The 22,085-nt window shown below is 38.5% G+C and overlaps 1 protein-coding gene across 3 annotated transcripts in view; it reads right to left on the bottom strand.

Moving 5' to 3' along the window:
- The window catches only part of DOCK8 (dedicator of cytokinesis 8), a 94,942-nt gene that overhangs the window by 51,771 nt on the left and 21,086 nt on the right, over nucleotides 1-22,085 (bottom strand). For all 3 annotated transcript variants that reach the window (XM_084504714.1, XM_084504716.1, XM_084504715.1), the window contains 12 exons: nucleotides 21,706-21,881; nucleotides 18,760-18,831; nucleotides 13,652-13,775; nucleotides 12,894-13,106; nucleotides 12,285-12,370; nucleotides 11,587-11,653; nucleotides 11,071-11,220; nucleotides 10,357-10,437; nucleotides 9,411-9,570; nucleotides 8,661-8,800; nucleotides 8,335-8,428; nucleotides 7,243-7,405 (listed from right to left, as the gene is read on the bottom strand). In XM_084504714.1, the coding sequence (XP_084360840.1) occupies nucleotides 7,243-7,405; nucleotides 8,335-8,428; nucleotides 8,661-8,800; nucleotides 9,411-9,570; nucleotides 10,357-10,437; nucleotides 11,071-11,220; nucleotides 11,587-11,653; nucleotides 12,285-12,370; nucleotides 12,894-13,106; nucleotides 13,652-13,775; nucleotides 18,760-18,831; nucleotides 21,706-21,881 (1,526 nt within the window). The remainder of the gene's footprint in view (nucleotides 1-7,242; nucleotides 7,406-8,334; nucleotides 8,429-8,660; nucleotides 8,801-9,410; nucleotides 9,571-10,356; nucleotides 10,438-11,070; nucleotides 11,221-11,586; nucleotides 11,654-12,284; nucleotides 12,371-12,893; nucleotides 13,107-13,651; nucleotides 13,776-18,759; nucleotides 18,832-21,705; nucleotides 21,882-22,085) is intronic.

The following is a 22,085-nucleotide window of genomic DNA, read 5'->3' as shown; positions in this document are numbered from 1 at the left end:
ACGTGTGATATAATGAAATGTTTCTTCTTGCTGTTACATGATATATAAGGTTTCAGCAAGTGCATCTCAACTTCTGTTATTAGAAATGTTCATTGATGACTGTACATAACAAATGCCAATATATTAACAAGTAGTCACCACTGATAAAAACTACAAATTGTATGTATGTGTACAGAGATTGATCAATCAGCATTGCTATATGCTACTTATGGTATTAGAAACAAAACCTGATACTCCCATTAGTTATAACTTTCAATCTTTCTTGAAAAATATCTCTTGTTCTATTCTTTCTGGGTGAATCTTCAGAAAAAAACAGTTGAAACTGATAACGTAAATCACAAATACTGTACTAAAGTACTGACCTTACCAGCCCCTGAATGGAACAAATGGCATAATGACAGAACTTCAACATGTCATGTCTCAAAGGTTGTATATATATCATATATTGTGTATCCTAGAACAATTTTCCTCTAGTTTGGACAATAGTTTGAATATTTTTTCTCATGTTGCTAAAATTATGATGTATTAAAGAGCCAGTGGTCAGACCACATTAAATTCTGATTGAGAGTGATTGTCAGTTTAATCTGTCCATTAGCATTGGTGTGTAAACCTTAATAAACATTCTAGTAATTTTTTAGTTAAAAAAAATGTTGCTAGAGGAGTGGAGTGGAAGGCTGATTCTTAACATCACATTCCTGAAGATTCAAATCACATTAAAATTATGAAAAGAAAGTATATCTTCCTAAGTCTATATGTGATCTAGAGCTTAGAGTCAAGTCAGACAAAAATATTAACAGCTTTCTCTCCAGGATCCAGTTATTCTATACACATTGTTAAACTGACTTCCTGTTACTTCAAAAATTAAATATTACAAAAAAGTAGTCAATCACATAATGTGATTGCAAACCATGACCAAAGACACTTATTTAAGAGAGATGTTGTGAATCATAAAAAACACCAAGAAAATAATGTTACCTATCATAATAATTTTCTAGTGTGCAAATGTAGAGAACTTTATCACCCACAATTGTCTACTTCACATTTTCTTTTTCAGGAGTTAGTCTTAAAACAACTTTAAACTTTTCCAATATGAAAAGCAAAGAGATTATACCACCTTCTGTGATCTCTACCCTCACCTTGCAGTCCTCTGCCATAACTAAATCCACTGCTGCACTGATAATAATCTCACTTCCTTAACTTCCTGAGTAGCAATGTTATTTAAGTGGATAAAGTGAGTGGATATCTACAAGGTATTGACTATTGCAATATGAAGACACTGTAATAACATGATGGTAGGTCATACATAAGGCATGGCTCTGTCACTTGACTGAAGTATGAAAAACTGAAAAAAGGAAGATAGCAACCATGACTTAGAGCTGTATTTTTACATCCATTCACCATCCCAGAACGTGCAATTCCTCTAGCTTTGTAAACCTAGTCGAAGTTCTATCTCAAAATTATTTGTAGTGAGTGAATCCCTGATAATCAAGGACATACCAGATTTTTACACGATAGTCAACCTATTCAAAATATGGTGGTATGGTTGAGAATTGTGATGGGAAAATTTTGGCTTTTAAAATTTCAGTTGGAAACTTAAAAAACTTAATGGTGGCCGTAGGATTCAGCAGTAAACCTAGCACACAAGATTTGTGCAGCCAGGAGCCAACAAGTGGAAGTTGGATTTGTCTAAATTGACGTGTTGATTGCATTCACCACCACCACCTCCCCACCCTCCCTATATCCTGATCTGGAAGGCTAGAATTTATACTGAAAAGCTGCAATGCTCTTCAGTGATCCCTCTTCTCTAAAGTGTTTGCCTCAAGATATCTAGCAAGCAAGAATAGAAATGCATTGAGAAAAATGATGTGGTCTCTGCAGGAAGCCCGGCAGAACTAGGCTAAAGAAGTCACCTGTCTTACCAAATGGGAAGCCACCTACTACTACCACCAGTAATCCAACACCTTAACAATTCTTGGGTGAAGTTCAAGCATGTTCATTTTGGTGGAAAGCAAACAAATGGTCTGAAGAAGAAGGCACAGTGTCCTGAGGTCACCAACAAGATCTACAGGCTTGGAAAGGAATTCTTTCAGTTCTGAGAGTCTTGGCTGAGAGCTCTTTACCATAGAAACAGATTCAGTCAGTATCTCTCAGGCTCACACTACTAAACCAGGGTTAGTATCAGTGATCAGAGTAGCTTCATTATTTCTCTCCAACACCTTCACACAAGTATAAGCCACGGCCTGCTGAAGTGGAGCTACAGCTAGACCAAAACAGTGAAGAGGATGCTTCCATTCAAAACCAGCTGGAAAGGTAGATGCCTCCTAGTAGTTGTTTCTTCTGTGTTTTCAGTAGTTGTTTCTTTTGTGTTGTCAGTATAACTTCTCTCTTGTGAGGATGGTGAGCATTTGGTGCTGCACTAACTGGTATCGATAATAATAAATGAGCAGTTCAATTTTTCTGGGAGTGCTTGACAGAGCGCTCTTATCTTAACATCCTAGAGTAGAAGCAATAGTCGTACCTTTTACAAGACACAGAAGTGGGAAAAAAAAACAGCCTCAATTTTGGGGAATCAAACCACAACAAACTCCCAGAACTGACTGAACATAATATACAAATAGTGTAAACCTTCTGACATTCCTGCATGATAGGCATCTAGCTGTGGATGTGACCACGCAGTTGGAGAATATGAGATACAACCATTAAAACAAGGTTTTGCAGAAGTCAGTGGCAGAATTGGAACTGAATTTAGGAAGAGCCATTCAGTCCCATATTTCTTATACTTTAGGATGCTGTTTGGACTGAGATACCTACATGTTAAATCCATGCAGTCTTTAATCCCTGTAGGTCTCTGGAAGACTCAATTTTACTTGCAAAAGACACGAACACTTTTTTCTTTGGTCTACATTATAAATGATTTACATTTACTCTCTCTTAATTTCAAAGCTGACTTCAACAAGATTTTCTTGCTGATAGTGCTCTTTTGTTTCCACACATCAGACTGAAGAAATAACACTGAAGCTGAAGAACAAAGGCATAAAGAATAAAACATCAGCTATGTTTGGAGGCAAATCACAACATTTATGTAAGATGTGACACTACATGGTAGATTTTAAATAGTATAAAAGTGCTATAAAAAGTAGTACAAAATAGAATGTGCAAACAGGTACTATACTAATGATTTTCATATAGAGCAGCTATTTAAGACACCAAATTGTCAAGATTTGGTTAAATGCTATTGCATTTCAAATCATACTTGCTTAACAGCCAACTCAAAACTGTATTTATGAATCTAATTTATGCTGTTAAATTACAATTACCCAAAATGTTTTGAGCAACCCCCAAAAACCCTTTAAGTAAAGTACTTGCTTTTTTTTTTTTTTTTTTTTTTTTTTTAATAATAAAACACTTTTCTTCTTTTCTTTAGAGGCTTTGCTTTTGTCTGGAAGTTTAGGCAAATACATATTTTATTCAGATTCTCTGCTCAGTGAATATGCAATGATTACCATGCCATGGTGGCATGTTTTTCTCTGTGCCAGTACTAATGTGGATTGTCATGAAAAACAAGCTGTCTATGGGAGTGGGGCATGTGCTCCCACAATCCTGTCTGTGAAGTTTTTGTCTTGTTTTTGCTTTGTTATAAAGTATTTGACAAAGTCATTTTTACCTGCGTAATAAGCAGAGGAAATTTTATGAAACCTTCCATGGAAAGTCTTAACTTCCCCCTCTAAATCTCATCAATCATAGACTCACAGAATCATTGAATCATTAAGATTGTAAAAGACCTCCAAGATCATCTGGTCCAACCATTCCCCTATGACCAGTATCACCCACTAAACCATGTCCCTAAGCAACATGTCCAACTTTCCTTTAAACGACTCCCAGGGATGGTGACTCCTCCACCTCCCTGGGCAACCGTTCCAAGGCCTGACTACTGTTTCTGAGAAGAAATGTCTCCTCATTTCCAACCTGAACCTCCCCTGGTGCAACTTGAGGCCTTTCCCTCTAGTCCTATCACTGGTTATCTGCCAGAAGAGGCCGACCCCCAGCTCCCCACACCTTCCTTTCAGGTAGTTGTGGAAAGCAATAAGGTCTGCCCTGAGCTTCCTCTTCTCCAGATTAAACAGCCCCAGTGCCCTCAGCTGCTCCTCACAGGACTTGTGTTCCAGGCCCTTCACCAGCTTCATAGTCCTTCTCTGGACACACTCCAGAGCCTCGATGTCCTTCTTGCAGTGAGGGGCCCAAGCTGAACACGGTACTCGAGAGGCAGCCTCACCAGACCAAGTATAGAAGGAAAATCATTTCCCTAGTCCTGATATAAGCCAGGATGCTGTTGGCCTTCTTGGCCACCTGAGCACACTGCCAGCTTGTACTCAGCCAACTATCAACCAATATCCCCAGGTTCCGCTCTAGTAGTAACAGGGGAATCACAGAGCATCATTTACCTACAGCCTTTCCTCACTCAACACTACTTAAAGACAGGGGTGGAATGATTACCACAGAAAAGCCTCCAACTAACACTGCAGACTGCAGACTAGAGCAAATCTGAGCACACTGCCAAGTGGTGTGCAATTGTATGAAATAAAACAGCAAAGAAAAGCTTTTTTTCCCCCCGTCCCCTTAAAAATCCTTTAAACACTAGGCACTTCCCCTACCAAAGTGCAGACTTTCCATGTCTGGTTAAGCTGAGTTACTGCCGAGGTGATGGGACTTAACCATCCCTCTTTCTCAGAACCAACACCTCACAGGGGCAGTAAGCATCACCATTTTAATTTATACTTCACAAGAAAATAAAATGATAAACAAACTTTAAATTATACGGATTTTCCTATTAAGAATAGAAAGAAAGGTATTGAAAGAAATAAATCTTTGAATGTTTTGACATTTTCAGGGAGCTATTTTTATTAAAGAATTGTAGGTACACAACAAAAAGAAGTGTTCAATTTCTCAATGCACAAAGAAAGTGGGCTGGCTGATCTCTCTGGCATAAATCAGAAATAGAATTACCTAAAATAATGGCATTACACTGGTATAAAAACTAGCAAGAGCCAAGTTCAAAGAGTACTACGGAGGACTCTGTTTTTCCTACAATAGAGAAAAAACTATTACTAAAAAAAAAAAAAAAAACAACAACAAAAAAAACAGACTTTTTTTCCCCCCTCAGGTATCTTACACTGGAAAAAAAAATAAATAAATAAAAAGTAAACTCAGTCTCTGGATCTCTTTTAAACACCCAGGCAACAAACTGAAGGTGGATATTTCACTAGTATTGTCTGGACATGTGCAGAAGTATTATTATGTTAGTAAAATCTTACCAGACTGTATTTTTAAAAGCTTTCATTGATTTGTTATTCAAATAGATTTCTATATGTAACCCTCTCCTACATTCACGGTAACATGTTAATAGGAAACAGCTAATAACTTCATTCATTTTTCATTCTTTTAATACCTAAATCCATAGCATGGGTAAATAAAACTGGTTTGTAGACTTACAGTGAAAATTAGGAAGCATTAAACTGACTTCAGCACACCAGCAGGCTGTCACATTTCAATTCAGTTATGACTATATGCTAGCACATTGTTTTATGAAGCTATGGTTCTATGATTCTGTGGTTCTTGAGATAGAGGAAAAATAATAAAATAACATACAAAACTGGCTTTGTTCAAGTTAACTTCGCAGGGGGTAGCTTTGTCTCAACATCAGAACAATATTTACCATGGAGAGAACTAAACAAGGAGGCTTGGATGGTGGTTAATTTAAACAGATAATTGGCCTGTACTCCCTATCAACACTTATGCTCACCAAAAGGAGCACTGGTGTATATGGTGTAGGAAAAGCATCTCAGACACAGCTAGGTTATTCTAGCTTGTAGGAAAAGGAGGTGTTTTCAATGTTGCTGCACAAACCCAGATGCTATTTCCTGGCCCCACCAAGTCCGCGTTTTGTAAGGTTTGCAAAGCTGCCTCATTTGACTTTCTGCGGAACTATTTCTGGAGTTCAGAATTATTAACTATTTCAGCAGCCTTTATTGGCAAGTCCCTTGTCTGACTCCAAACATGGTTGCACTCACAAAGCTGTCAGAACACAACCTAGTATTCTGGCATTTTTTTTTTTTACCTTTCCCCCAGTGTACTAAAAAAGCTGTCTCCAGGGTTAAATTGAGGTATTAACTGATTGAGTTTACAGTTCATGGCATAATACTATTTATGGCATGTCTGTTGTGTCATCACCATTGATTCATTAATTAAGTTAAAGATTACCTAAGGCAAATATACTAAATAGATCTTCTCTTTATTACTACTAGTTAGGCAGAACAGCATCCATTTTGTTGCCACAACTTTTACTTAATGTGAAATCAAAACAGAGCTCAAAAAAAAATCTGAACAGGCTATGCATGCTGGGTGTGAACAACTGTTGAGCAACAGCAAGAGTTTCTTCTAATGTAGACGTGTTTATGCAACACAGATGCCTAACTACTGAAGATGCGTGAAGACACACCAGCTTGCTTCTGGAGATCCACAAATTAATTTTTAACATGGTGACTCTGGTATTCAGGATGTCTAGCTGCAGAAATTTACCCTGGTGAGAATTAAAGAGAACATTCTGTGTGGACTCAATTCCCTTTCTAGCTCAGGAACTCACAGTGGTTGCCAATGCTTTTTGTTTTCAAAAATAAACCTTTATACACTACAGGGCTCAACACTAGAGCTAGAAAGTGCTGCTCAGTTTTGGGGACAGACAATGAAAAGGAAAGTTAAAGCTTCAGCCTATTTTTTTCATTAAAAAAGGTATTGTTACACAAGTTCGTTTACATTTGCATTTTCAATTGCGTAAGAACTACCGCTGCTTTTCTTCCATGTTTTCACTAACAAAACGGTCACATGAAAGTATTTTTTATCTTTAATACTGCAATAAACACCTTTTGAATTATTGCTAGTTAGCTATTTCCAGTATCACTACTTATTAGAACACTATTCTGCACAAACACATTGAAGCACATTCAATGTGTATGTCGAGTCAATGAAAGCTGTTGGGTTTTTGGACATTTTAGAAATATTTTGCATGGGACAAGGTAACTACGTAACGAAATAGAGTATCCAGCAGGTATCTGACCTTGTAATGGCTAACAATATCAAATCATCAGCATAACACATAGTTTTAAGTATTTAAAAAATATTTCTGAAAAAATAAATCACAATTATCTTTGCAAATGGATCTTAAGAATGAAAGAAAAATAATCTTACCTATAAATGGTATGGGGAACATACACTTCTCTAATTGGGAATTCCAAAATCTCTTTGTGAGGACGACTACGGTTTTCTGGAAATGGCTTCACTGGTAGTAATTCTGGTGTCAGGCAATAGCCAAGGTTTTCTGGAGCTGGGGAGATCTCCAGTTTAAGTGTTCCTTTAAAGAAATCATAATATTTCAGAAAAAAAAATACCAAAAATAACTAAAGCATAGAAGTAAGGAGAAGTAAGAACTGGATCTTTGGTTTGAGGCCTACATAACAATAAAAAACATGCATGTAAAAGGATACACAGGGAGCTGAAAAAAGGTGCTGTCTAGCAGAGTTCTGTTCCTCTCCATGAAGATTCTGCTTTGATTAATATCTGCCAAAGCAGACACTACCCAATGGGAACGACACATTTGCTGTGGTCAGCAATTAAATAATTACTACTGATAACATTGACACAAAAATTAACTAGGCCTTCAATTTAAGTTTTGTTAAGTGAACACTTTTGGGGGAACACAGACTTGGCATTTCTGTCAGCTAAAAAGGCAAAATAAGCTTTGCACTCAGTTCATGTTTTCTGAGGTTTCTCTACAATCCAGAGGAGTTCAAACCATAATTTATGTAAAAAGTAAAAATCAGCTGGTCAAGTGTTTGAATGTAGCTAAACTCTATCTTCACATCTCTACTTTGTTAGCTAACACTGACCCAAATACAAGATGAAATATGTACACATTTTAATCTCCTTCTGTAAAATATGACCCATTAAAAAACACTGCAGGGAAAAACTCCTTTGAAAGCACTGTCTTCAAACAGCTTGAATAATAATAAAAGGCATCCAGTAAATACACCTATAATTAGGGAGGAAAGCAAATCACTGGAGAGTATCAGGCTAAATATGAATCTTCATACCCACTCATATGGACCCGAGGAACCCAGAGAGTTCCACAATAGTATATTATAGAGTTAAAAAAAAAAAAAAAGAAAAAAAAAAGAAAGAAAAAGAAAAAAAAAGTTTATTATATTTTGGGCTTGTAGTTGATAGAGCAATTTAGAGGAGAAAACTATGTATATTCTATTCCATCCAAAATTAATTATATACCTGGTAAAGTCTTAATTCTTCTCTGCAAGGAAGATGATCTTTTGAAATCAGCTAAAAATTTGAACAGATCTTCATCACTAAGCCTGTCACCTTCCTACAGGAGAAAGACGAAAATCAGTATTCTTATAACAATACTCCATGACACTGAGAAAAATTTCTGAGTAAAACATAACCTTGAGGCATCCAAAGCAGGTGGGCTACTGCCAACTCAACAGCAATTATCCTTTGTACCCCCACTAACATTACTGGGTAATTTTTCCCAACACAGCTCACATGACACATATGAAATATGTCCTAGGCAATCAGAAATAAAGAGCCTCTTGTACCTGTTTAAAGAAGGTGCTGAGTGTCAGAGAGATTGTTTTGAAGTTTGATGCTGGATAATTGTCCTCAGAGCTGAGACTTCTCTCAGAAAGTCTTCTTGCCTGTAGCAGTGTTGCCTTCTTGTCACTAGTTGATCCTTTCCCTTCAAAAGGAAATTAAATAAAATACCAGCTTGCTTTGTATTTTTTCTCTACGAAGACTATAAGGATACACTAGAAATACAGAAGTTCCTGGTAATGTCAGAGGACAGAGAACAGTACCTACTACCTTTTGCCTGTATTTCCCACTACTCATATTTCGAACTATGTGACATAATGGAAAGCTGGGACACACCTAGTGTGACATTATTTCTGCTGCAGTGCACAAGCTTATTTAAATTTTTATTTAATGGGTTTTATAACCCCCTTTGGTCAATGTTGGGTGCAGCTTAAAAACATCACTTGTACACTCCAGAAACTATGTATTTTGATTCCTATATATTGCAAATGGACTCGATGTAGTAAAGACACTTTCCCTACCACAAAGCCAGTGTTCAACCAAAATTGACTCTAAAACATGGAAGAATATTTAGAATACATAAAAATACATAAGCAGAGATGAAATAGTGAGAATATTAAATTGTACTTGAAGGCTGAGAAGGTGTGAACTTGACTCTGCCAGTCATTCTTGAGGCCAGAGTGAATGACATTGTTTTCTATGCACAAAACCACCTAAGAGCTGCTTTGTGTTAGTTAGAAAACTTCGATGACTACCGTTTAAACCTTCAGTCTCAGGTATTTCTCGTTCAAGTGTGGAAACATTGAAGAAATTCGTTAGGCTTATGGGAATCCAGGCAAATGGCATTCTGTATTTCCCCAGCCGCTGACAGAAGGATTCAGCTTGTGCTTTCAGTTTTTCAATCTTTTCTTTTGTCTAAGACAAAGAAAATAATGAATGTGTTAAAAGCAATCAGTTAGTTTAACTCAGTTAAGAGAAAAAAAATAATTTAGAGATCAGTAAATTGCACTCTTATCTCTTGCATTTTCTTTTTACATTACTGCCAGGATCATAGCTGTTTTAATTTGTAATTCACTTCCCATTTCTTTTAACAAGTTCATTTTTATTATAAAAAATGAGTATGCAGATCTTTTTGCAGTGACCCTTATGTCCATCATGAGCAAGCACAATAAAATGTTAGCAGGTTTAATTCCTTCAACAGATACACAGACAATATTCTATTGAAAGTGATATCTAAAAGGTGAGAGATGCGGTGGGATTCTAGGAAACACTATCAGCCTGCTCCAGGGGAGGTAAACAACCATGCATTCCCTGAATAAAACTCACGCTATCTAGTGATGTCAGCAATGAAATGGTCATGCACACACCACAACAGGTTAGTTGTCTATCTAAATCAGCTTGTCTCTGAGGTACAAATATTTGTGCTAACTCCATTTTGCATTGTCATCTCTTTTGTAAATCCCTAGCTGCTTTGTGGCTCAAGACTTTGGAATCAGTACAGATTTTCAAAGTGCCCAGGAAGCAAAGTCTTCTTTGTGTCTTGTCTTCTCCTGACTTCTTTATGTCAATCAATGACACCAAATTGCTTGTCCCATGGATGCACCAACTGACTTCCTTCCCATTGTTCTGTTCTTTGGGTTCTGTCCAATTCCATGTGTGTGCATTTTTTGATCTAAACATTCTTCATGGTTGTTGACTTACCTTGCCAGCTTCACTTTCCTTAAGAATCATGTAGGGTTCTGCACAGTCTCCAATTTCTCCTTGCTGAAGTACTTTTTCTATCTACAAATAACAATAAAATAAGTCACTCAGAAAGGAAAAAAGTCACCATAATTAACACATTGCTTGTCTAGCAATACAAAAGAGCCAGCCTAAATTTACAATACACAACTCTTAAAGCAGTCTTTATGGACTAATGTACAATAAAACTCCTCCCAGTTTTCCATCTGTTTAGTTATAAAGCAGAAAAACTGTATGTGACAACACTGTCCATCAAGTATGACTGAGTTTTCACTGAAATTAAGAAAATTAACACATTCCAAATGAAATGGTTCAGGCTAACTTAGTTTCAGACTTAAATATACAAAACAATGCAAAGTGTACTAAACCAAAGGCCCTTCTTCCCCTCACCCCCCAATATTATTCAAAATTAAAAATGATTTATTTCACTTTACTTTAAATTTTCCTAACAAAGAGAGGAAACTCTACCTACTAGAACTGGAACACAGAGTATTGATATAACTTCTTAGCTTGGGAGTGAGATATACATACACCTGTATGATTAAAAATTATCAGAATACCTCATGTCAGCCATGGGAAACTTATGTTTGTTAACTATTTGTCAACTCCGCAAACTCAGACAACAGGCACGGCTGGGAACAGGAAGCATGTTGTTGAGGTAGCACTGTAACATACCTTTATTACTAGGTATATATCCGATGAGGGATAAGTGACAGAAAATACTGCTGATCTTGCCTGAGTAGACAGGTCAATGGAGGGTGTATGAGAACGCAAGAATCCTCTTAATGAATCAGGGTTCAGGTCACAGTGAAAATTTTCAGAGATCTTGAAAAGAAAAAGATTTAAAATGTATTGCAAAATTGAAATGCATTGAATTTTGTTTTAACGTAAGTCAAAAGAAGTAACTGGAACTACAGAATAAACAATTGCAAATGTGGTAGTTTGAATAAAAAGAAACCTGGACCAGGTTGCACATGTGCAAAAGTTGTGTACTTTTTGTAAGCTATTCTAAATAGCTTTTAGAGTTAAAAGATATAAATAAGAGGTAAAATCCAAGCCAATTGAAAAAAAGAAACAGAAAACAAGATAAACAGCCTAGAATTTTCAAACAATAATGAAATTAATCTGAAAAAAGTAAATGAATAAACAATTATTATTCCACTCATTTTTTAAGCTGTAGTGCATACTTACCTTTTTTCTTTCTTTTATATCATAGAGAGCTATGCATGCAAACAAAGGTTCAATCTCTATATCAAACCTGTTAAGGAAAGACACACAGTACACTCATTAATATTTTACTCCTAAGACTCTGCATAAAAAAAAAAAAAAAAAAAAAAAAGGGGGGGGGGGAGGGATATATTTTCACTGGTATTTCCATTAGGAAGTGATGAAAAATATTTAGTTTCAGAGTCTGGCTCTCCCAAAATCTGGAGGATTTTTTTTTTAATAGTGCCTTTCACTAGATGATTTCAAGAGGGGAAAAAAAAAAAAAAAAAAAAAGGAGTAAACTGCTGTCAACGTATTTTCTAAATGGGTCTGAAAACTGGTGTCAGATATCAGTTAAGATGATCATACCATTCTTGATTTTTTTTTCTATTTATCAAGTCCACTAGCATGCACAGAGACCAACCCAGTTTTACTCAAAATATATAACTGGCATCATCTCCAAATCCTTTTCACCATGACAATATAAAGACTTCTGTAAATATAGATAGAAACAGTTTTCTGCCAAAATTACACCATGGCAAGAACAAGCAAGCATGTAAATGCTTGTTGAACAGGGAACATGCAGTGTAACATGTCTGTAGCAATATAATCAAATAAATTAAGAAACCAAATGAGAGCTGTAACTGAGGCCTGCCAGAACTGGAGCATGTAAGGATACTTACTTCAGAGACTGCAGCTTTACCAAAATCCTGTTACCCAGGTGTTCCTTTGGGCGATCTGGCACTGGTCGTATCTCCACTGCATCTTCCTATCATTAAACAGTTATTCTATTCATATACTGTTAAAGTAATTGTAAATTTACATGCTTACATAACAGCTTTATGTGATGTAACTTGGCTGCTGCTACAAAACAACGTTCCCTCACTCAGCAACCATTTCACCTCTTCAGCCAGAAAGAAAATTGATATATATTCCCAAATATCTACACTTCTGACTGTCATCTGGTGTGTTTCCCAGGCATCTGTTGCTTGTTCTGACACAAATATTTTAACAGAATGTGGCTTGACCCACACTAAATGAGAGTAGCAAGGCCTCAGGCAACACCATGAGTCTGGTACAAACTCTTGAATGCACATACAAAATAGCTTGTGGAGCCCATGGTGGTGTCCCTTCACTGTGTCATTACCCAAGCTTGACATGCAAAAGCAGAAGAGGCAGAGATCCAGGCCAGGAGCCCCATGTTTGAATGTGGAGCAGACATCCATCAACACGCCAGGAACGCCCCATCGCAGCAAAGCACAGCTTGTGCATGGGAAGTCCTCCAAGCTCACCTCATCCACGGACGGGTAGAGGGCAAGGAGCTCAGCATGCCTGTTGGTTCGCCGGGCTTCCTCGTTCTGCCTCTCAAACTCCTCAGCGCTGACATGCCGCAGCAGGTTCTCCAGGCGGGGATCGGGCTGCAGGCTGCGCAGGTCAAAGTCGCAGGAGGCCAGGGCAGTCCTGGAGGTGTCCTCGGGGAGTGTGGGCACATGTCTGGGCCCTGTCTGTTGGAAAATGAAGGCACAGCAAAACCTCTTACAGCCCAATGTGGCTTGGACTTTGTGAGGTTTCTCTTGACTATCTTTCACCTCTACCAGGAGGCCCAGCAAGTGGGAGATGATGGCAAGTACTATCCTCCACTTCGTGCTTCTCCGCGTGCAGGGGAACAAAGAAAAGGGCAGCACACCTCCAGTTTTCTAGGTGGACATTGCTGAAGTCAAAGCAGAGCAAGCTGAGGCTGTAAGCCATTGCAATTCTTCAGGTCTCTGAGCCTGACTACATCCACATTGAGAACAAGCAGGCTGGGGGGACCTCCAACAGCGCATGGCCTACTTTGTTGCTCACACTTCCCTTATCAGGGGGTGGCAGGGGGAGTTACACAGCCACACCAGCCCCAGCACTCATACCTCCATGTTCTACAAGCAACGGTTACAGAAACTCCTCATAAAGACAAGCCACCTGCTACAGAGATCCCAGTATGCTGCACCTTGGCTTCTTTTGAGTGAAGCTACTATATCTAATAACTTTTCCCAGAGAAAAGAAAAGATACCTGAAAGGTTGCTTCACTAGAGTCCAAAGTTTCTGATTCAAATGTTTGCTTCTGAAGACGCTTGTGAAAATCTTTTCGGGATCCCTTATTTTTCAGATTACAAGTATCTGAATTCCCTTGGTTCCTTTCAGGATGTCAGGATGGAGCAAAGAATGAATTAAAGGAAAATAAAACAGAAAAGGAAAAACTAAAAATTAAGCAATTAAGCAAATTAAGTATATAAAACTATTTATTCCTTTTAAACAATCTGCTAAATTCTGTAGTGGCATTTTTGGAATCAGTCTCCTTAGTTACAGTATCATGCTCTGTTCATTTTCCTTTCCATAGCGCTCAAAAAGCAACATCTAAATATCTCAGTACTTTCATAAAGATGTCACAATATGTAATTATTGACCAGGGAGACACTTTTTTGTTACATTTCAAGAGCAACTGAATTATATCATCTGACGCGTATTAATTTTAATCATTTGAATTTTACCAGGTCACTGCAAATGAAAACTGAAGTCATAAAACAGATAACCTCATCTCTCCTTGGTTATTACCTTATTTTGGAACTCCATTAATCATCCAGAATGAAAGACAGAAATTCAACACAAGTTAGAGACACCTTAGCATTCATAAGAGGTTTTGTTGATTTATTTTTCACTACTTCTAGTGTCAATCCAACGATAAATGCAGAGATTTGCTTACCTGAGATCATGCTTGCCCTGTGAGGCACAAGCTATACTAAAGATGCCCTTCCCCTAAAGTGTTCTTGGAAAATCATTCATTTTACTTATTTTTAAAAGGATCATAGCAATTACAACTCACCAGGAGGCAAACTCTGTTTTTAACAGACATGTTCACATTAATGGTTGAATTCTAAAAGCAGGACAAGGAAAAGAAATAAAGGACAACTGAAGGGAGAAACCAACAGGCACAGGAACTCACCTCACCTTGGCCTATACCAAAATCAGACTGATGGCAAAACAAACTGGACCACACTGCTCTTTCAATCGCCCCTCCTCAAAGTAAGGAGTGCAGGAGAAAATATGATGAGGAAACCAAAACCAAAAACAACCCAAATACTCACTAGCTGAAATAAAGATAAAAAAATTAAAGGATATTTAGTCATGTCCTGAGAAGCAGGACCTCAATACATGTACCAGTTGTTTGGGAGGACAGATATAATGTCAGCCTCCCTCTCTTTTTCCTCGTTCCCACCTTTTATTTTAGTGTGACACCACAAGATAAGGAATATCCCTTTGGTTGGTTTAGGTCAGCTGCCCTCATGATGTCCCTTTCTCACCCCTTGCCCACTCCCTGCTGGCTCTAGGGGGTTTTCAGGGGGTCTGGGTGCTATGCCAGTGCTGCTCAACAAGAGACACAACACTGATGTGATACCAGTACTCTTCTAGCTACAGGTGCAGAGCACAGCACTGTATGGGCTGCTGCAGGGAAAGTTAATGCAGTACCAACACAATACAACCACAAAGACCCCTCAGCTGCACCTAGCCCCTATTGCATATGTCCCTCTGCTCAGAGGCACGAGGACCATGAGACCTCCTCAGTCTTTGCTCCTCGTGCCACCCACCAAACATTTGTCACTCTTCTGCCTTTAACTTTCCCATCCAGAAATGGATGAAAGCCACACACACATTTCTATCATCCACAGCTCTCCAGACCATAAGTTCAGTTCCCTGTCCTACAAATCTTTATCTCTCAGGTTGACAACCACATCCTTTTCAGACTTTCTCAATACAGTGGAAAGGTTTCTACGAATACTTTCTCCTCCCTTATCTTCTTTGCCTCCTCATACCTGTTCAGAATAGTGCCCCAGCATACCATGAGACTCCCAATAGCAACCACTGGTTTTCCCAACACTGAAGCATCTTTTATGTTATCTTGTTCTTTTTAAGTTTTTAATTGTTTACTTTGTTAGCCTTCAAAGGTCAGCTTTTGGGGAGGGTTCAGACTTAGTAAAGTGTCTGAATTCAAATTTGCCTCACCTGAAACAGTGAAAAAATAAAACACCCCAAAAGTCTTTTCATGTGTGTGTATTTCTCTGGCTTCATTCACATTTGTGCATGCACACATAAGAGCAAAAATAGCCATGTGCTATTTATTGTTCGCTGCATGTACTTGACTGCTCAGTTCCTATTTGTGTGCAGAGACAATGCTGGCTCTTTACAGTGCACTCAGAGCTGCGCTGTGTGAAAGCACAAGCAATGTGCTCTGCACAGTGTATGTAGTGAGGCTGCAAAACCAACCAGCTTCTTTCTGGTGACTCACTGTAGAGCACTTCTGAGAACTGAACCAATTTCATAAGCAGCCCTGGAGGAAGTCTCCTCACAGCTCTCGGAAGCTGCTTCCTCCCCACACAGGTGGCAAAACTGAACAATGCAAATTCTGTACGGCCAGCGGGAGATCATCCACAATGCATGGTTGCTGACGTACCCTCTCATTAGTAAAACAAGTAGCTGGGTGACTGGGCACGCCACAAGGACAGCAAATATGCCACATTGCTCCTCAGGAAGAGGGAGGGTATGAGCACATGAGGAGGTGAACAGGAAGTGCTGCAGAAAACTGGAGCCCCAGAAAGGTCTTTCTGAGGAACTGAACAGGAGGGGCTGCTGGGGAAGGAGGAGCGCTCCGCTGCCACACCACAACCCCAAGAATGTGGGGATGGGCTCCCCTGCACAGCAAGCATGTGCTGAAAGTTCCCTTCATATTTAACATGTGAAATTGAATAAAATTAAATAAATATTAAATAAATAATTAATTATTAAATAAATAACAGATAAGAGAAGAAAAAAAAAGGAGAGGAGGACAGGACAGGACAAGGATAAGGATGGCACAGGACATATAAAATAAAATAAAATAAAATAAAATAAAATAAAATAAAATAAAATAAAATAAAATAAAATAAAATAAAATAAAATAAAATAAAATAAAATAAAATAAAATAAAATCCTGTAATGCATAGATCCAATTCTCTGTGTTGAATTACACTGACCCAAAATGCAGAAATCCTTCACTAGATTCTATGTAAAATGGAAATCTCTGCCAGGAAAGCCCATGATTTTTTTTTTTTTTTTTTTTTTTTTGGTACTAGGACTACACTTCCTTTTCACACACCACTAGAAATCAAATCATGTAGAGTTTTCAGGGCATGTAGAGGAAAGAGATGGTCCACACATATTTATCCCTGTTCTCATTCCTTTTAGTGTTATGAAATAGGAAGTTAGCATAAATCCAAGTTAATGCAGCCTGGTTATTTTAGCAACAAATGTAATAAAAATGGGAAATGCGCTTTCCCTGCACTGTCAATTGTACAGTGTATAGTTTTGACCTTTAATAAAATGATAGCATTTTCAGTGCAGGGACATGTTCTGGTAGCATCTGAAAATTTAGCCATGAGCAGAAATCTGTCCTGTTTCTGCTTAAGGTGATTCTTTAGATCTCCTGTTTTCTGACAAGAAATTCAGAAAGTTTTGGAAGCTGTGGATCTTCAGGAAATCTATAGCATTTGCAAAACATAATTACAAAAACTTTATATATAGAATCATAGAATACCCTGATTTGGAAGGGACCCACAAGGATCATTAGGTCCAACTCCTGGCTCCACACAGGACCACCCAACAATCTGACCACGTCTGAGAGTGTTGTCCAAATCCTTCTTGAACTCCAGCAGTACCAGTGCCCGACCAGTTACTTCCCTGGGGAACTGTCCCAGTGCCCGACCACCCTCTGGGTGCAGACCCTTTCCCTAACCCCCAGCCTGACCCTCCCCTGTCCCAGCTCCATGCCGTTCCCTCGGGTCCTGTCGCTGTCCCCAGAGAGCAGAGCTCAGCGCCTGCCCCTCCGCTCCCCTCATGAGGGAGCTGCAGGCCGCCATGAGGCCTCCCCTCAGCCTGCTCTGCTCGGGGCTGAGCAAACCAAGGGGCCTCAGCTGCCCCTCATACATCTTGTCCTCTAGTCCCTACACTATCTTCATAGCACTCCTTTGGATGCTCACTAATAGCTTAATGTCCTTTTTGTATTATGGTGCCCCAAACTGTACAAAGTAAATAGTGTACAGTAGTAATCAAAGAGCCTGAAAAGACTGAAGACTAGACAGCTAACAGCTGCATATTAAAAGCCTGGTATGAATGGGTAGAGTGAAAACTGACAAAATTTAAACTGCAATAGTCCTTGCATAAAAGCACAAAACCTTAAAAAAAAATAAATTTCAAAAATCAAATAAAAGGAGAAAAAGAAGGGATAAGAAAAGAAGGGATAAGAGGTCACGATGAAAGATCAACTACTCACCACATAAACACTGAGTAGACACCAAAGCTATTACGGTAAGAGAAGAGATTAAAAGAGCTTGGCTTGTTTAGCCCATCAGTTTGAAAGCTGGGGCAGGATATGATTGCTGTCCCTCAGTGTGCAAAGAGGCGAAAGAGTAAGGAGAGAAGAAACGGCATAGCATTGGCCTAAGAAGAAGTGACACACATGGCTGTCAAAATGTTTAGGCTGGGATCTGGAAAATGACTGCAAGTTTTAGATGAGTGAAGTTTTAGGACAACTGTAGTAACAGCTACTACTACTTACTACTAAGATACTGCTTTAAAATGGAGATGAATCAGATTAAAAAGGTATTCTGAAAGCAAGGGATCGACCTGACACCCACTTGGACAACATGGTTGAGGAATAAAATTAGAATATATTTGAATTGGTTCATTTGTAATTTGTTCATGAATTTATGACACAGAAATTTTAACTACCAGGCATTCAAGAACTAAGCTTTGTTTTTCTAAAGATTATGTTCCACCAAGTATGTTATACTTGCCCCTGAGAATACAAGGAAGCACAATGAATGTATCCTGAATTAATCCTTATTTAGATAAATCATCATTACAAATACGTGATGTGAATTACTTCCTGATTAATTCTTAGAGAACCTGAATATAAGAAACAGGTACAAAATTATTTATCCCATTGGCTCAAACAAAACGGTAGAGTAAAATGACTGATAAGTCAGTTCTGATTCAAATTATTTTTTAAAATTACTAACAACATGCATCTTCTCTCTGTCATATAGGATGCAAAATGTTTTCTACTTCATTTACTTGTAGGTAGCTTACTTTCTATTCACAATCAGCCAGTCCCGGATATATGTCTGAACACAATCTCTGACATGTGAATCCAGTTCAACCCTGTGGAAAAAGCAACACATAGTAAATATATTAGTAACTAGATCATGCCTTAAGGACAGAGAAATTTATCAAAACATGCTGTTCAGATAAAGGCCTCACTATTAGTTCTCTCCTGTATGTTTATTTATTGCTAAGCTATTGTTTGAGTTTTAAAGAATATGTGTACTGTATGAGTACCTTATGCAGGTTTTGGTTGCTGTGTTTATAAATTAACAAACATACATTTAACAGAGATAACCACTTGCCATGAATATAAGACTGGTGTTGCTATAAAGTACTGCAAAATAAAATAGTGTACCAGGTACCCATCTTTGTGTTTTTCCAATAGAGATATTTTTCCAGAGGCCTCAGCTCCTGTACTCTTGCAAATACATAGTCTCTTTGTAAGACTTTGGTATAACTTTCTTTCTCATAGAAATGGAGAAAATTGCAGAAATGGACCTTAAATATTTAATCAGACAGCTCAAAAAAACCCACACGTGAGATATGAAAATACTTCACAACTTTGTGATTCTGAAATGTCTCATCTAATGTAGAAAGTTGTCAATGCTGCCTGAGAGGCTGGATACCTATTGGCACTGAAATATTATAAGCTATAGTCAATGTTAGTGGTCATGAACATGCTATCATGATGTTGTAGCACAATTACCCCACCTCTATTCTGAAGAAAGTTAGTGACCTGTACCAAAACTGAATGTTAGCACTTTCCACCCAGTGCTCAAACAGATTTGCAGCCCAGGCTGGGTAACAACGGATCGGGGTTGAGACCACCCTGTGCCACGAGTGGGCTGAGGCAGCACGTGTTGACTTCCTGCATCAGAAGAACATGCTTTTGTCAGCAGCCTGCACAGATGAGGGTAACCTCATCTGGTTGGTGGTGTCTGCTTCCTGCTTTCGGCACAGGAAGATACCAAAAGCTGCATTGCCTGCACGCAGATTTCCAGTGTATGCCCTTCCCAAGCGCTCACCTCCCTCCCTAACATGCCATGCATCCTTGACCAGGATTTTCCATGTGGTGTTAATATCCATAGTGGCAGTGTAAATGGCTAAGCAGGGTGCTGTTGTATAAAAAAGTCAGCTGAATACAATTTTGTTGCTACTGTCTCCCCACGCTATGCCACGGATGCCTTTAAGTGTTTTTTAATACCACTGTGGTGGGAAAAAATAACTGCTGTTTTAAATAACAGTTATACTGGGAGACGGTCCTGGAAATGTGTGTGTATGGGAATCATTTTCTCCTTTAAAATCAAGTTGAATAACAACTTGAGTTGCTAATAACAATAATTTCACTTACTCACTTGCTGTGAATAACAATAAACTTAAGTTGCATATTTTTTTACTATTTTCATCCTGTCTTCCTGTCTTATTAGTAGTGTATTTATATACTGAATGTGAACTCCAAGCATCAAAATATTGTCTTTTGATATCTGTTCTCTTTCCCCAGCTACAAGAAAACATGAGTTCATAAGAAAGTCTAGAACATTTTCTATGAGTGACTTCATGTGCAACTTTAAGTCAAAATCACATTTTGTGCAAATTTTACAAAATCTCATAGGATCTTTATGATTCAAAGAGCTCTCAGGATCTGCATGATTAGTGTGGCATCTTCTCTACCACTTTCGCTCTTCTGAGCTTCCTGAGAGTTAAATTAGGCCGGGAAGGAATTTTCAGGCTGAGAACCTACCTAGGGGAACTCAGCTAGTCCACAGACAGTGAAAATCACCTGAATTGTCAGTCCCACTAAGCCTCATCATGTTTGGTGTGCTGAGCAGAAAGCAATGAAGGGATATGGTTGTAGTATAGGGCTCTAACTCATATAGATAGCTGGTATAAATTAGGACAGGCTGTTACATCCCATGCAGGAGCAGAGGGGAATGCATGTCTGCCCTGAGCCAGGACACCATAAGCTAAGCCTGTTCATGCCTTCAGCACTCAGGTTCAGCACAGCAGAGGAGCCAAGCTGTGTCCCAAACACTCCTACACAGTTAGCCATCTTTGCAAACACAACAGCTTGGGGCTAAACTGGTGCTGAGTTCAGGTTTATCTGGCTCTTGCTGCTTGCAAACCTTGCTACACCTTTGTGGTTCTACTCAAGGGTAACATTTACAGCCATACAATCCATGGAGAATATTTTGCATACAGTGCACAGGACTCTCCTAAACCACAGAAGAAAATTCTCCAACACAGTGCTTTTCCTCATTCTGAAAAATTCTTTTGCTCATATCTTCCTTGTTTATCAAACCAACATTAGTATTTCCAGGATAGATAAGTACCAGTATCAACTCATGCTAACTATTATAATTTAAAAACCTTTGAAAATAGTGTAAAGCTTCCTAATTATTTCAGTGATATATACATGGGCCCAGAATTGACTTCTACACTAGAAATTGACAGTTTTTTTTTTTTTTTCTTCCCCCAAACTTTCTGAATATTAAGCAAGGAAGATACTGAGAAAAAGATGCCTAGTGATCTGATCAGTGCCATGTAACATGTAGCTCGTGGGAAAGAAAAAAAGGGAAAAAAAAAGCTTGGTCCTGTGGTTACTACATGATCAAAATCAACCTCCACCTCCAAGAGTCACAGCTATAGAATTGTTTTTCATCCTAGCCTCCTGCCCTTCTTCCCTCTTTGTCCTGGTCTACCCCTACCTCCCATCTGCAGCTACCAGCCAGAGCAGGAAGTTGTCTAAGTTCTTGCATAACTTTAACTGTGACAACAGGCCTAACAGAATCAATGACAAAGTTCAGATGTTTAAAGCTGAGCATGTACATGATGGCTGGATGGATAGCAGAGTGAGGTGTCTGGACCAATATCTTTATGCTCAAAACTATTTTTAAACCTGCAGCATTTCAGAGAGAGACAAAGTCTCCTTACCCATCTTCTGGCATAGAAGGTTGTAAAGTCCTGCACTCTTTGGGTGTAAAGACAACGTCCAAGTCATCTTCAGGAAAATCACCAAGTTCATGTGCCAGTTCTGAGTCCAAGTTGTTCAGCTGCATCATTAGGAAGCCTTCAAAGTCTAGTGGGTCTACTGCGTCATAAAAGGAAGGCTAAAGAAAGAAAGAAATAACTTTGTTTTAGTAACAGAGGTATTCATAATAGTGTAACTTGGGCTTCCTTATTTAATTCTTGTCATTGTCCCATTTTTGTTAAAAATAAGAGCTATCTCGCCTAATGTAGTGTGCCATTGCATTGAATGCAGGGAAAAGTTGCTAACAAAACATGTAGCTATAAAAGAAATGATGAAACAAAGA

This window comes from Aythya ferina, assembly GCF_964211825.1.
Source record: "Aythya ferina genome assembly, chromosome: Z".
Lineage (NCBI taxonomy): Eukaryota > Metazoa > Chordata > Aves > Anseriformes > Anatidae > Aythya > Aythya ferina.
The sequence above is the reverse complement of the archived record's forward strand: the minus strand, read 5'-3'. Positions and strand labels throughout refer to the sequence as shown.